This window comes from Cydia strobilella, chromosome 1 (assembly GCF_947568885.1).
Source record: "Cydia strobilella chromosome 1, ilCydStro3.1, whole genome shotgun sequence".
Lineage (NCBI taxonomy): Eukaryota > Metazoa > Arthropoda > Insecta > Lepidoptera > Tortricidae > Cydia > Cydia strobilella.
This window is the reverse complement of record NC_086041.1, coordinates 17,657,095-17,674,597: the sequence shown is the minus strand read 5'-3', so window position 1 is coordinate 17,674,597 and position 17,503 is coordinate 17,657,095. Positions and strand designations below refer to the sequence as shown.

Below are 17,503 nucleotides of genomic sequence, written 5' to 3'. Positions count from 1 at the left end.
TTTTTCCATCAACGGCATGACATCTACGGGCCCTGATGATCATATATTTCTGGTCAGGCTTTATGTATACACACATGTATACAATGTGTCCAGAATACAAACCTATTTCCGTAGTCTAAAACGAAAACAAGACATTCCAAAAGGTTCCATTAGCTTGTCCCCTATAATATTCTCCAATTTCCAAACACAAATTACAAAAGTTGATAAAACAAATTGAGTAAAACAGTGAGCAGACCCTTAGCGTACCTTTTATTACTTTGAATTGATTTACACAATATGCCAGTACATACAAACAATAACTTACGGTAATGTATTATCAATTTGGTCCCGCTTGGTAAAGTTTTGCTCAATCAGTGTTTGGGATGATTAGAAAACTTTAAATCACCTAAACTGGAAAGTTTATGCAAAAAAACATTGAGCCTAACACCACCTACATACGATGACAACTCGTAATGATTTATTTCTGGTCAGAAAGCAATATATTTATAAAGTTATCTTTTGTATGATTCTACAAGTAATAATATAATTATTTTACACCTGAATTAGATGCATTACCTGTGTAAAAAGTGTATTTTTATTATTTGCAGGAGCTGGACACCCGAATAATCATTGGTAGTTTTTCTCAGGAGATGATTCCCAAAATATTTTGTGAGGTAGGTGCGCTTAATTACCCACAGTGTTGTAAGCAGTTAAGTAGTAGGTACATAGTATATGTACGTACATAGGTACATGTAAGTACACATTTACTAAACAAATGTTTCAGAAACCTTCGCTCATTTTTACCTTTTAAATACGTTTTTGAAACGTCACTTACCCAGACAATAATTCATCCTGTAGCTAGGAGGTACGACCGCGAGTTAATAAAGGCACTATTAATTTTGAATTAAATTATGCAATATCATCATACGGCAATAAACTTTAGCTCCAAATTTCATTTACAAAAGATAGCAATTTATTACAATCGTGGAAAGTTGCCAAGCCGTCCTCAGTTAAATTGAAACAAACGTTTAGAGCATTGAAACAATTCCCTTTATTCCAAATGGGTAAGTAAATACTACTGAATTGTAATAATCCACCTGAAAATAATTCTTATAAGGATTGCCGGTTACTTCTTTGTTATCTAAATCTCTTGAAAAAATAAATACTCTATTTGGGACCTAAGCGCCATGTGCTCTTAGGTGTCTTATAATTTTATCAAATACAAATCAATTGTATCCTAACATCGACCGACTGATAATACGGTAGTTAATTAACGTAACGGCGGCTATTAACCTTCTCGACGCCGCTCCAAACACAAAAGCTGTCATCCAGACGCCACGTCACCGAAGTCTCAAAACTGAAATTGAACTTTATGCATTTATGCATGTAGGTCTATGTTGCTCTGTTGTCTATGACTGATTAATCGGTCTTTGGCGTTGAACCTACGGTGCGTATATATCAGTCATTGGCGTCCAAAAGGTTAACGCGGGTGTCAAATTCGAGGTCTAACACCGCGGTGTTTACAAATACGCATTTTGCAAGCAAACAGATCTATTCCCTAAGAAATAAAGCATACACAAAAACAGCTCATTTATTGGTATATCGTGCCCGTTAGTGTGGATGTGTGTAAGTGAAACAAAAAACTCGCAATTCGTCAGTTTGTGCGACGTCGGCGCAAGAACAGGCTATGCCATACTGACGCGTAACGCCACACGTAAGTGCACTCCAATCTTAATTAGTGTTTTAGGTAATATTTATGGCAAATAAACTAATGCAATGCCTTTTAAGAGGTTGTGTTTTGTTTTATGCACGATTTTGAATTACTTTTGACTTAGTTTTTGACCGGGAAATACGTTTAAAATGAAAAATAAATTACTTCTGTGGTAGGTAGTTCCGTGGTATGCCATGGTAATAGAAAAAATAGTATTTGTGTTATTTACTCTTTAGTTTTGGTACAAATTATCAGTTTTATAATTTCTTTTATTTATTCCAACCTTGATCTATTCACGCTATTAAAAAGCTATTTCTGTGGTATGGAAAGTATTCAACTAACCCTTAATTTATAACAAAAACTTCAGTACCGATTTCCTTGTATCTATGGGAACCCTTAATCTGTCAACTTTTTTTATTAAAATTTACTTGCCAGTTATGTGATTTTGTCTTTACAAGAAGGTTGTGATATACGTGTTTGATTTGATTTGAAAAACCATCTGTATTTTATTTATTCTTTATATGGGTCGGAATTAGGTTTAATAAAACTCCAAATTAAGCCTATTACCGATGGTATGGTCAGATTACCCTCGGTAATAGATTGTATAGAAATCTATTACCGACCCAGAGAAACAGCTAATGGGTCGGTAATAGGCCCTTAAAGAGTTATCTATTACCGAGTATTTGATTGTGCCAAAGTGTAACCGAATACATCTTATTCTTAAACATACTCCTATAGTTTTATTTTTCTTAAAAAACTTAATGACACAAAAATAATATACAGAACCCAAGTCGTTATTATTGTTTTAACCCTCGATATTAGGTTTTGAATTTTGAGTCTGGTTTCTATTAACGAGTGCAGAAAAATGATGCCAATTGTACCCTCGGTAATGAAAGCTCAATTCGCGATAATAGAATCACAGCCTGTCCATTACCACGGCAATAGATGATTTGGTCATTTTGGCTTCAAAAATTATTTGAATACATATAAAAGCCCAAAATAAATCCAAAAACGTATGAAACAGAAAGTTCATTAAATGCTCTGATGAAAAAAAAAACCTGGCTGTTAGGCAGCATTGATACCCCTAATTTTTGGAACTCTTTTGAAAAGTTCCTTAAGTACCACGGTAATAGGTGCCTTTACCTTACTTTGAAATTGCTAAATTAAATGGGTATTAAGTAGGTCTGTTACAGTTATGTGAATAGTCTTAGTTGATGAGACTGCGGTGGCTTAGATAATAGTTCCAAGTTTATAATATGTAACGGTAGATACCGAGTTATAGTTTGAATCTTCTCGAATGATTTTTACGTCTAAGACCCTAATCTGTTAAACAAAAGCCATTTTTTCTTTTGTGTGAGCGGTCGGCCATTGTGTGCCATTGTGGCTGATCGCGTGCCTCGGCGCGTGCCATTGTGCCACAATGTCCGACCGCTCCGCCCACACAAAAGAAACATTAGCTTTGTTCAATAGATTAGGGACTAACCCCCTTATTCATAAACGTCTACTAAAGTTAACAAGCCGCTAATAATCGTGTGTCCCTTTCCGACGTATTGGTATGATGGAAAGGGACAAACGATTGTTGGCAACAATGAAGAAATGCCACTAACTGCAGCTTCCGGTGGCGCTATGGCGCGCAAGCGGTGGTTCCGGCCGACAGAGCCGACAGAGGGCGCCACTCAGTCGAATAAAACCGGCCTGCTTGGCGGGGCGCGCTCTCTTGCGGGGTTGGCACTCGACACGAGAACATCGTCTACGGCTAGAATTGCTATTGTACCACGTGATTTAAAAGTATAATTGTAATTAATATATTGTACAATAAAATAACTTTATACATTGGGGTTCTTGGTTTTATTAAGTTTTCTACCGGTAGTTTTCATCAGAAGTGTTTATCCACGCGTCATGGGGAAGCATAAGAAAAGTCGTAAACATAAACGCGCTCGATCAGTCAGTAGTTCTAGTACCGTCAGTAGTTCTGACAGTGAGAGTGCCCGAACCCCGTCACCTCTGCCTCCGAAACGCACCAAGAAGAGCAGGAAACGAGAACGGTCAAGTAAGCCTTTACGCATAAATGGACCCGAAACTGTAAGTTACAACAAAACTCCTACTTTGTACAACATTATACCCGAATTTGACCCTCTGAAAGATGACATTAATGCATGGCTTAGAGTGATTCAATCTTACGCAAGTACATTCTCATGGTCTGACGAGATAACCCGCTATCAAGCTTTGAATAAACTTAAAGGATCAGCTAAAGTGTGGTATGATTCTTTGTTACGCACTGATCACCAATGGCCATCATGGAAATGGTCTGATTGGCATACTAGGTTATCCGTTAGCTTTCAAATTCAAAGGAACATGTTTGAACTTTTGAAGGAAATAATAGAACGCAAACCAGCCGAAAATCAATCCCTGTATGAATTCTATTTCGATCAGAAATGTAAAATCGACCGGTTACGTTTAAATTTTTCGGATCAAGACGTCATTTCAATAGTTCTCGGAAATATAGGCGACGGAAATATAGAATCCAATACGTTTAATTCGTGTGATCAGTTTGCAAGTTATTTGCATAGTCGGACATATAAAGCAAAAAAACAAACTAGCGTTTCATTTTCAAAGGCAAATCACGTTCAGCTACCCGTCGTTAACACTACTAGTAACGCAGGCTCAGCTGCAACGACAAGTCGAGCGGTTTCGTCAGGTTCTGCCGTTTCCGGTTCAAATGACAATAATTCACAGGCGCGTAAAACAATCAAATGTTTCTTATGCGGCGGAAATCATAAGCGAATGCATTGCGACATAAAGTGTGAGTTTTGCGGGATAAGAGGTCACATTGAATCGACATGTAATCGAAAGAAAAATGTTAAAACGGAACAGAAGTCGGAAAAACCCGAGGTTAAGTTTGTGTCATCTTCAAATTCTCGAAACAAGTTCGTGAAGAAGGTAGTGCTAAACAATGTTTTGGTTCACGATGCATTCATAGATCCGGGAAGTAGCTGTTCGATTATATCGCAATCATTAGCAACGAAACATTGTTTACAGACAGCCGAGTTACCCTCGCCAGTGACTTTGAACGGGTATAAAGAACATTCGTCAAAAATTGTTACCACGGCTTTCAAGGCAAATTTAAAGCTTGACTCGGTCGAAGTAAACAATGTACAGTTTTACATTATGGATGATTTGGTAGATTGTGACATTTTGATTGGACGGAATGTGACGGAACGGCCCGACTTGATGTACTCTCGGATAGGTGAAGTTTTAAAGTTTGATTATGTTAAAACGTTAAATGAATTTTGCGATAGTATTGGTGAGACTGAACTTGATGCCGATTCTAATCATGTAGAATTAATGACATTGTTTCGAAAATATAGCGATTGTATAGCTAGGAATGTGAAGGAATTAGGCAAAGCCAATAATCATGAAATGGTAATCAATGTAACAGACCCGCGGCCAATTCAATGTAGGCCTTTTAGATCGTCGCCATCAGATAGGCAGGTTATTCGTGATATGGTCGATGAGTTATTAGCTAACGATATAGTGCGACATAGTGATTCTCCATATGCGAGTCCCGCGCTGTTAGTAAATAAGAAAAATGGAGAAAAACGTCTTTGCATAGATTATCGCGCTTTAAACAAGGTCACAGTGAAAAACAAATACCCTATGCCCCGGATTGAAGATTTAGTGGATAGGTTACAAGGAAATGAGTGTTTTACCAGTCTCGATTTAAAAAGTGGATACTACCAAATACTAATGAGTCCCGAATCAATACCTAAAAGCGCTTTTATTACAGAAGATGGCCACTATGAATTTCTTAGGCTCCCGTTCGGTTTGGTCAATGGTCCGTCCTGCTTTCAGGAAATGATGAATAAGGTGTTAGGAAATTTGAGATTTGGAAATGTGATTGTTTACCTGGACGATGTATATTTAGTTACCAAAACCGTCGAAGAGAATCTTAAATTACTTGAGGAAGTTCTAGAGATTTTCCGTAAAAATGGATTAACGCTTAATTTAAAAAAATGCCATTTTCTTAAAACACAAATTGAGTTTCTGGGTTACAAAATTAAGCCAAACGTTGTTATGCCGAGTGATGTCAAATTAGAAGCGGTGAAATGCTTTCCAACACCCAAAAATATTCACCAACTTCGTTCATTTTTGGGATTAACAAGCTATTTCCGAAAATTTATTAAGAATTTTGCAATGATATCGTCACCATTTACGAAGTTGCTGAAAAAAGATTCTGTTTGGGTGTGGGAAAGCATTCATGAGCAAGCATTTCTCACTTTAAAAGAGAAATTGATCTCTGGCAATGTTTTGTCCATTTTTGATCCGTCAAAAGAAAAAATTTTGTATACGGATGCTAGCCGAGAGGGTGTAGCTGGCATTCTTATGCAAGTGACTGATGAAGGCGAAAAACCTATCCATTATTATAGTAGGCAAACTTCAGACGATGAAAAACGTTATCATTCTTTTGAACTTGAATTGCTCGCGATTATTTCGTCATTACAAAAGTTTAGGCTGTACTTACTGGACTCTCCATTTAAAATTATAACGGACTGCAATGCTGTTCGATATGCGCTAACAAAAAAAGAAATAATTCCTCGTATCGCACGATGGGTATTGCTAACACAAGAATTTGCTTTTGAAATACAGCATAGGGAGGGCTCGCGTATGCAGCATGTTGACGCGCTAAGTCGAAATCCGGTACCATCCGGCAAGAGAGACGAATCGGAAGTAGTGCTATCTATAACGGAGGCCGATTGGTTAATGTCTGTGCAATTACAGGATCCGGAGTTAGTTAAAATCAAAGCGATATTAGAATCAGGACAGGCCGAGGAAAATAGGGATATTTTTAGTAAATATGAAATGCTAGGTAACAAAGTTTACCGAAGAACAACCCGAGGTCGTCGGTGGGTGGTACCAAAAAACTGTATCTGGCAGATTATAAAAAGCAACCACGACGATTTGGGTCATTTTTCGGTAGATAAAACGGTGGAGCGTATCGAAAACTTATACTGGTTTCCAAGAGCACGACATACAGTAAAAAAATATATTAAAAACTGTATCAATTGCATCTATTATAAAATAAAAGGCGGTCCCAAAGAAGGAGAGTTATATCCCTTACCGAAATATGCCCAACCATTTCATACGCTCCACGTCGATCATTTAGGCCCCTTTGTAAAATCAAAACGCGGTAATAAGTATTTATTGGTCATGGTAGATTCTTTTACCAAATTCGTTTTTATATCTGCAGTAAAAACAACGAATTCAGCTGACGTAATAACGGAGTTAGATCAAATTTATAAGCATTTTGGAAATCCCAGGCGTATTATAAGTGACGCTGGTACGGCGTTTACTTCTAAAGATTTTACGCAATATTGTACGTCTAAAAATATTCGGTTGCATACAGTTGCAACCGGTATGCCTCGCTCCAATGGCCAGGTTGAAAGATTCAATAAAACCATTCTAGACGCCATGAGAACCTTGGGTGCCAATAGCGAAGAGGATTGTTGGGATCAGTACGTTACGGCGTTACAACAGGGCTTAAATAGTACAGTTCACAAAACTACGAAAGCTGTTCCAAGCGAAGTTTTCTTTGGGTACCGCTTGAGAACCGATACAGATAGTATTATAGGATCAGAGCTTGATAACGGGGACTTAACGGATGTGACCAATTTGCGTAAGAATGTGGATGAACATCTAAAAGCTAGTGCAATTAGTCAGAAAAAGAGGTTTGACAATTCACGAATAAGAGCAAGAAGATATTCAATTGGTGACCTTGTACTTATCAAAATTCAAAGTAAGAATAACGATGGACAAAGTACAAAATTGATGCCAATTTTTAAAGGGCCATTTCAAATAAAAAGCGTACTAGGCAATGATCGATACGAGGTGACGGATCTACGAGGGTCTGAGCGTAGTAATAAAAACTATACGGGCACGGCAGCAGCCGAAAATATGAAGCCATGGATCAGAATCGATGATTGGGCTTCTGAATAAGTATTGTGAGTATTCCGTGTTGGCAAATAGGTATTATATCCGCTTACATAGGTATAACATTTTAATTAACAAGTCCAATAAAGAAAATAATATTTAAATCTCAATGTCATTTATTATTTATTGTATTATGAGTACATGATTATGGGATACAAAATCCAGGTTAACTATATTACTATTGTATTTGCTACATAAATAGGTATCATTTTGAAAATGTATGCTTTGCGTATGAGACAGTTATGCTATATGTATGTTAAGAGTGTTCATGAGATGCTTAAGTGAAGCGGTTCGCTCTTTAGGTGTGTATGAAACTCTCAACATGTATATTCGAGATTAAGCAGCTATGGTGGTGCTACTGGATCAACTCGGTCTCTCAAGTGAAGCATCTGCTCTTTGGGTGCGAGGGTTCGGTATTCAATATAGCGCTTGTTGGCTCATACGCAAAACAACACATGTAAGCATAATCATTCATCACTGTAGTTTTTTTTAACATTCCATAATATGTTTCAGAGTCATATTATTGGCATGTGTGGTGTCAGGCGCTGACACCGTGCAGCATGGCCGTGTTGGCAACAATGAAGAAATGCCACTAACTGCAGCTTCCGGTGGCGCTATGGCGCGCAAGCGGTGGTTCCGGCCGACAGAGCCGACAGAGGGCGCCACTCAGTCGAATAAAACCGGCCTGCTTGGCGGGGCGCGCTCTCTTGCGGGGTTGGCACTCGACACGAGAACATCGTCTACGGCTAGAATTGCTATTGTACCACGTGATTTAAAAGTATAATTGTAATTAATATATTGTACAATAAAATAACTTTATACATTGGGGTTCTTGGTTTTATTAAGTTTTCTACCGGTAGTTTTCACGATTATTAGTGGCTTGTCAACTTTAGTAAACGTTTATGAGTCAGGGGGTAAGACGTAAAAATCATTTGAGAAGATTTAAACTATAACTTAATGGTAGGCAAGTGTCATAGTTGTCAAGAAATTTTAACGTAAATGGGGTGACTTTAGAAAAAAATGGGGTTACTTTGATAGTTTTAAAACGGTCACAACAACAGCATTATTCCTTTCTTGCATTAATTGTTCATATAAATAGTTAGATCAATTATTAATTCATGTTTACGTAACTACCAAAAAACTTATGTAAAGATATCATGGCTTTAAATTAAAATTTCAAAGTCGCCCCTGCATTCCAAAACCACCCCGTTTTACATGTAAATTAATCTAGGGCCGGCAAAGCGCATGAGTTTATATTTTATGTATAATATATGTATATTGAATTAATATTTTTAATAACTGAAATCGTCGTATACCCACTGCTTAAAAACCTGATGTTAGTTACCAAATTAAAGAGACGATATTTGCCTTTTTAAGCCTTTTTTAAAACTTACTGTCCAAGTAATCAAAGATTACTAATTGTATACCTATAGTTGTGAGCAGCTGGAAGCTATTAAAATGCGGAAAAGCCGTCTAGTAACTACTATCATGGATAGCACATCGCTTTCCTAATAGCCTTGCCACTTCGAGATTTTTTTAACCAACTGCAGAAGTGCCGCCTCGAGCTTCAACCATGTATTATCATGTTAATGGAAAAATTGCAAACCAGACACTGTCTGTAATAATGGAACTCTAGAATAGGAATTCACAGAAAATAGGTTAATGCGGTTAGTAGCTTTTGCTTGTTTGTTCACCTAGCTAGCATACTAGATTTTTGCGGATCTCTAAAAGCTTAAGGCCGTTCCATCGGTTTGCCGCTGTCTCTGTCACATTTCGCAAGAAAGAACGGGAAAGATCATGCGCGCCAAGTGTCAATTATGATCGAATTTTGTCGATTTTTATTTATTTTTAAAAATGTTACCCTACAATATCGAAATTCGAAAGCTATGAAATTATTATTTAAGTTAAGATTGTTTTTTCTTCTTTTTTTATTTATAGTATCACATAATAAATAACCGAGTAAAGTTAGATTAAAAGTCCGAGTTAGAGGTTACTTTGGGAATTAATTGTATCGAGCGAAGTGTCATAATTCGTGTATCGGAAGCTATGATATTAAAGATAATATAGTCAAGAACTACATATATTTTTTCCACGTCTACGAATATCAACGCCTCTTAGAAAAACAGGATCATATAAGGAGATTTTTCGCCTTCTGGCTCAGGGAACCGCCTTAAATCAAAGACTTTTTACCGAGCTTACTATTTTTTTTCTTCTAAAGGAAAATTACAATTTATAAAGTAAGGTAAAGGGATATTTTGGAGAATAATTATTGTATATAACACAATCTACTTTAGTAGTGTGTAGTTTTAACTCTCCAAATAGTTTATTTAGAATCGAGAGTACAGTCGATTAGGCGACTATTTTGATTAAATGTTCTTTTTACTTCTAAAAAGAAAACATTTTAATCAAGGCTGGTTTAAGTTAAAATTTTAAACAAACCGAATAAAAAATTACTTTTAAAATTATTTACTAAAATACGTTAGGTACATTAGACAGTAGAAGTTATTAACTGCCGCCGACAACTGCAATTTAATTTATCTAGCACAGCTGCGATACATCGTATCTTCGCAAACTGTTTTCTCATTACAGTGTGTGTTAGTGTACTCGATACGAAACTATTTATTCACTCTGCTTTTAATTTCAAGTAGGTTTCTAGTCAATTTCGAACTGATGGTGCCTATTATTTAACCTTAATTTTTAAATACAATGGTAATTTTCATCTATCTTTTCTATATATATATTTCTATGGGCCAGCCGCATTCGAGGGAAGCCAGTGCTGTCAAACTGGTTTAACTTGGCAGATATTCTGAATCATCAATTTATTAAAATGCAGCAATACATTAACTATAACATACCATACTTATTCTATAGTTCTAACACGATTTTGAACTAAGACGCCTAATTTTATTCATTTACTAATACTATCCATACTTAACAAAACAACCAACATATCATATATAATTTATGCTAAAAATTGGTTAGATTAGGTTAGGCACTCGGGAAATCCTGATTATTTTCTAAGTTTCACCGGTGTAAAAGGGCAGGGACAAAGGTGTTGCGATCTGTTTTTTTTTTTTTTTTTTTTCCAAGTAAATATTTACTTTTACTTAACCAGGGTACCTACTAGTGTAGGTACATACCAACCAGGTATTTCATAATAAAACTATAGTATGGATTATCTGAAATGATTTTTTGGCCTCAACCCCAAAGCAGTTAAACAAAAGCCATTGTTTCTTTTTTGCACCGCGGTGGATACATTCATACGACAGACGACTTTGAACAACCATTTTATTCCCAAACAAAGTCAAGTCAAATAATGGTTGACTGTAAGACATTATGTTTGGGACTATGTCTCGACTATTGTTTGTTAAAAAGTTATAGCTTTTTTTTATGTCACTAATTCATACGAACCAAGAAGGTATAAATGAATTTTACTTTGAAAATACTCACGTTACAACTAATACAATTTTTTTTGTTTTTTTTTGTTAATACAATTTTTTCTAGCCGTTTCAAATATTTTTACACAATTTTCAATTGTGGCTGAATGCCGATGGTCTGTGCCTTCGATGCCTAAACTGCCAAAAAATCTCTAAATGGCGGACGAGTGTTTGAAATTGAAATGTCACCGTATTTAAGAATGATTTCGCTTAAAATTTAGTTTTTTTTTACAAGTATGATGAAAAACATTGTGTGTACCTCCGGGGGTAAGAATATTGTTCGAGTCTTTAATTCACTCCAGATTGCGGCTGGAGTTTTTTCGTATGTACAATATTTCACTTACCCCCCACGTTGCACAATGTACTATAAACTTTCTAATTCTGAATATAAGTAAGAATAAAGTGGTCACTTTTCACAGGCTTTCAAGCTAGGGATGTGGGGCGCGGAGTACGCGTGGGTGGTAGCGGGCGCGCCGCCGCGCCTGCGCGCCACGCCGCCGTGCGCGCGGGCGCAGCTCGCCACCGCGCTAGAGGGGCTCGTGTCCGTCACCGCGCACAGGGGCATTGTGGGGGACGCCGTGTCATATTCCGGGCTAGTAAGTAACTGTGAGAACACAGTATCGATTTTAAGAAATAAGAAAAATAAAGTTTGTTATCCTGCAGTTGTATCCCAGTAGTACAATCTTAAAGTACCCTGAACAAATCTTTCCAGTTAAATGTCATCTGAGGACACTGCATTTCGCTTGTTATTGTTTGTTTGATATTTTATCACTACCATTGCATGTTGTTTCTATTGACGCCATGTTTATGTTTAACCTATTTCTAAATTCAGGTGTATCCATTTGTATTACTTATTCCGAGAATAACAATACGAACATGTAGACAACCTTCCCCGTCAAATTTAAAAATGTGATGGAGGTCTCCCTCTAAACTCCTAAATAATAATAAATAAAAAATGTAGATAACCTATTACTCATTGGCACTGACTCTCAGCCGTACCTGATCTTAACGCTCCGTATAATGCAGGTGTACATGTACATTCGATCGCTTTCTTATACATAATGCATGTAAGGCACCTTGCGCTAAAGGCTGAACAAAACATCCACGTTCTCTAGAGTAGCTAACTTTCTATTTTAACAATAGGGTCATCACTGATTGTACGAGATGCGCATTAACAGAAATTATGTTCATGTATTTATTTCATTCGCATAAATATATTTGGTCAGTAAATTGAACTTGGAAGTACTTATAGCGGCCAGCCTACACATGTTGTACAGTCATCAGTATCAATAGTAGCGGATGAAACAACGCTCCAAAAGTATCTGCCATCCTGGAATTATTTTCCAAATAGACATATTATATTCTACAGTTCGCGGTCTAAAATATCTGTCATACTCGTACTTAGTCTAATTGTACTACATACAGGGACTTTTATCTTTTTGATAAGCAATTGAAAACAGGTCGAAAAAACTAACATAAGTATGTAGAAATCCGATGCAAATACGATACTATACTCGACTTATATATGTATTGGCATACCTAAGCATGCAAGACGGTATTTATATTGTTCTGTACTACAATCGTAGAATTTCAATCCTCCCACGTCCGTAAAAGAATCGTAAATCCCATGGCAATTTGACGTAGCTATCGTCATAGTGGCTTAACTGGGGTTTAACAATCAGGAATAAAAGGTTTAAATCTGCGTGTGACCTAGTTGACAGCCCTACATTTATGCTCTACGGTCTAATCCAATAGCGATAGCGGGTAAAGAGCGCAACCACAGAACAAACCGCGCTCCTTCGTCCGTCCATATTTTATTCAGGCCTAATCCGCGGTAAATCATAATCCCGCCTTGTCGACAACTGCCATTTGTCTCACTGATCCGACTATTTAATATTTATGCTGTTGAACTTTTGTACGTGATTTCACACAAAACTAATGAATAGGAGCTAAATAAGTAACCAACTATAATAATAGCAAAAAACATACATACATTCCAATAATAATATATGTTCATCTATCTATTTATTCTATATCTTCTTATATATAATGCACGTGTCCTGACTGACTGACTGATTCATCAACGCAGAGCCGAAACTACAAAAGCTAGAAAGTTGAAATTTGAACATCATCATCATCATCATCATATCAGCCGAAGGACGTCCACTTCTGGACATAGGCCTCCCCCAGGGATCTCCACAACGACCGCTCTTGCGCTGCTCTCATCCATCGGCTCCCCGCGACCTTAACCAGATCGTCGGACCATCTTGTTGTGGTTCTTTTACTGCCGCGTTTTACGGTTCGCGGTCGCTACTCAAGAACCTTTCTGTCCCATGAAATTTGCACACTAGGTTGCATTTATAAAGTGTACGAGAGATGTGCGATTTTGAAAAATTCAACCCCTAAGGGAGTTAAAAAGGGGTTTTATTTTATGCTAGGAACTTGAAACTTAGTAAAAAGGTATTATATTAAAATAAAATAAAAATAATTTCAGCGTTTTTGGAAATTAAATCCCCTAAGGGGGTTAAAAAGGGGATGAAAGTGTGTATGGGCCCCATACTATGGGGATCACGTTACATATTAAGTTAGGAACTTGAAACTTCGTAATAAGACATTTTCATAAAATATGAGAAAAGTAATTTCAGCGTTTTTGAAAATTCAGCTCTTAATAGGGTTAAAATGGATTGAAAGTTTGTAACGGGAACGACTTGAATAGGGACTTGAAATTAGTAGGAAGAGAAAATATTAGAAAGGACAAAAAATATTTAAATGATTTAGAAATTCAGCCCCTAATAGAGTTAAAAAGGGGATGAAAGTGTGTTTCGGGAAATAAATCCATGCGGACGAAGTCGTGGGCAACAGCTAGTTATGTATGTTTGTAGTTTCGTCTGATCGGTACACTACTTTATTTGGTGCCAAAAGCCAATAATAAACGTAAATGAAACATGGATTAACATATGTCGCATCAGAAAATATTCTCAGTGAATTTCAATAGGCATCTTTTTTTTATAAACAATTTGCATAAAGTAATTCATTTTAAATTTGATCACCATTAGCCTCCGATAACATTGATGTGTCTTATTATGTGTCTACCAGAAAAATGATCAGAAGAAAAGAAATTAGTAAATAAAGAGGCAAAAGCTGGAGTCAAGATCATGCAAAGCAAAACTTAGAGGTTTCGTGGTGTTTGTTAGCTAACATTACACACACTACCATTACCATTTTACCATAGGTACCATTAGACACACTATAACATAATATTTTCTTCAGTTACCGCGATAGTTACTCGTGAAATAAAGCTATGAAATCGGATAATATCGCGTATATATTGAATTGTCGCGTGTATTGGGTGGTCACTTCAGTCAGTCACCCGTTGACCACGAACGCTGTAAAGGGTTCAAAACGTCGGGATGTATTATAAATAAATTCAATCGACTTGGCGGGGGCACTGCCGTGCCCCACAGATTTATAATACATCCCGACGTTTGGAACCCTTTACAGCGTTCGTGGTCAACGGGTGACAGGAAAAACTACAATGTGTAAAACTACCCATATACAAAAATAATGAATCATAATAAATTATAAACTTTAAGGCTACATGCAAAATCAGTTCATAAGGCTAGTTATACATTACAACTATTTTCAAGTAAAGATATACGCGATAAAGCTACGCCGGCTCTAACCCTACACCTCTGACCCGAGAAGATTTAATTCCCTCCTAAATTGTAGGAAGGTATCCCAATATGGGACCGATAAGAAACGGCGGGACACATCTTTACAAAACATATTACCTATATACTCAGCATGTCCAACATCATCCAACACTAAGGTCTCACAGTCTATGTCTCGCTTGTTCCTTTATCAGATGGACTACAGGATCCCAAGCTGGTGGTACAGAAGAGCCATCTTCCCTATTAAAGTTTGGATATTTCTTAATCTCAATGGCCTCGCGCAGCATTCTGGGTATGTATCGCTTCTCCTTGACAAGAACCAGAGGCTGATTTAATCCGATTTCATAGCTATATTTCACACTTCAACAATTAATAATAGTTATTGTTAAAGTGTGTCTAATGGTAAAATGCCATTAGTGCACAATTAAGAGCAAGTGGTCAACTTATTCTTCATAATAATGTAGTCCCCATTTTCCTCACTAGTGTGTGCATTGAGTAAGTATAGAAAATATTTTCCCTCAATTTGATGTAGGTAGGTATAGTAGCGAAAATTCAAAAGCTCCTAACTCTTATAATAATATTAATTTAAAAATCGAAACAAAAACAAAGGGGCATTGTTGTAGTTAATATTCCTACAGCAAATATGCATTGTACAAGTAATTTTAATATCGATCGAAATGTATAACTACTACGTTTGTATGGAGATCGATCGTATCCGTATCGTACACGTTCCGCGTCCTAATTTCTATTGATGTAATTATAATGTCTACTGTATTTTAATGTATAAAGATGTTTATGTCCTGTAACCTAAACATAAATAGGTATTTAATTGATTTTCAATTCAATTTCAATTTAATTATTTATTTCAGGCAAATGCCCATATAATTTGTTAGTAATACAATTAAATTAATCTTAATATGCTAATGTTAGTAAACACACATTAAATTACAAATAAAAATATACATCACATTTAACTATTTACATAATGAAGACTGCCACATTCCAAACACTACCGCTGTACATGCAACAGCATCCAGTGGTGTTGGAACGGGCAGTCTAGCCTCTCGGCCAGCACACGCAACAGACTGTTGGAGCTACCGCGCAACCACCGCATCAGTGAGGCAGTACGCTTACGCATTATGGCCTGGAATCCATCAGTTCGAGCCTCCGCAAACATACCTAATGCACTGCAGAAGCGCGGCAGACCCAACAGTACCCTAAACCCATTATTATATTGTACTCTCAAGGTGTTGAGAGTACTCTGCGTATATCTTACCCACAGGCTGCACGTGTAGAAGCTCTGGCAGTAAGCCTTAAACAATGTTATTTTGACTTCTTTTGTACACCGTGGAGCGTCTTTCCCTTTCCACGTCTGTGCCATCTGAGAGGTCCGCAGTCACCCAATAGCCCAGGTATTTGAACTCTGACACTTGTTTGAGTTCACTGCCGTACAAGTAGACGGGGGGTACTGTCCCAACAGTACCACCACGCGGCTTAAAAACAAGGAGCTCGCTCTTGGTTATATTATACTTGAGCCCATGTGCAACTGCGTACCTCTCACATATCCCGCGCAGCTTTCTAAGTGCACTAATCGATGGACTCAGCAACACCATGTCATCAGCATAACTGATGTTATTGAAACTTACGCCATCAATTGAACAACCGATCTTAGCATTGCTGAGCTCACCGATTAATCCGTTCACATGTAGGTTGAACAGCTTTGGGGAAGTTAACCCCCCTTGAAGAACACCGCAACAGTTTGTTTGGTTGGCATACCAAAACTTAAAAAGTTGTATTATTTCAGACGGCAGATCTGTCTCACGACGCATCTTGTGCCACAACACTTCATACGAGACCATATCGAAAGCCTTCGTTAAATCTAAGAAACACGCATAGCCCGGCGTTTTTCTATCCGTGTAGTACCGAACGGCGAGCTTGAGGCACAGCACAGCGGTTTCCGTCGATAGCCCGGGTTTGAAACCGAACTGAGCATCATGGAGCTTCAGGTGCTTAGTTAAAAGACCATCAAGCAAGCCGTCCAGCACTTTGGCAACAGTGGTGGCTAACGATATAGGTCTGTAGTTGCCTCTGTCAGACAAATCTCCCGTCTTATTCTTCACAAGTGGGACAACTATAGTGTGCATGAGGTCCCCAGGCAGATACGCATGTCTCAGATAAATGTTGAACAGCAGAGCTAATACCCTAGGCAGATGAATCCCCGCATGTTGAAGGTGCTCGATGCTCAGGCCGTCATGCACCGGTGATTTACACCGGTCATGTTCTTAATCACTGCCGCAACGTCACTCGCAGTAAAAAGGTGAAGGTGACGACTTTGGCTACCAGGGGCGGTATGAGCATCGCGCACCTCCCCAAGCGACAGCACCGCTGGTTCGACCTTAATGAATTTATTTTGATGAATTTATTTTTATTACAGACTAACGAAATGTTTCATCGCGAGATGGCGGCCGCAGGGGTCGCCGTGTCGCCGTACGCGCCACAGACCTACGACGCGGTCTGGGCCATCGCCCTGGCGCTCTCGAAGGCAGAGCAGCTCTGGCAGAGCCTGGACATGACGCAATACAACGGGACCCTGCTTAAAGGAGGCGCTAACATGGCCTTGAGCCACTTCGATTACAATAGAAAGGATATGGCGGAAGAGTTCTTGAATCAATTGGCGAATCTTAGTTTTCTTGGAGTTTCGGTAAGTAGTAAAAAAG

The 17,503-nt window shown here is 37.8% G+C and overlaps 1 protein-coding gene across 1 annotated transcript in view; it reads left to right on the top strand.

Annotated features, from left to right (window-relative positions):
* Window positions 1-17,503, top strand: part of LOC134748947 (gamma-aminobutyric acid type B receptor subunit 2) — a 320,538-nt gene that overhangs the window by 293,921 nt on the left and 9,114 nt on the right. Inside the window, exons 8-10 of the mRNA XM_063687384.1 lie at window positions 588-653; window positions 11,535-11,732; window positions 16,993-17,487. Of these exons, the coding sequence (XP_063543454.1) occupies window positions 588-653; window positions 11,535-11,732; window positions 16,993-17,487 (759 nt within the window). The remainder of the gene's footprint in view (window positions 1-587; window positions 654-11,534; window positions 11,733-16,992; window positions 17,488-17,503) is intronic.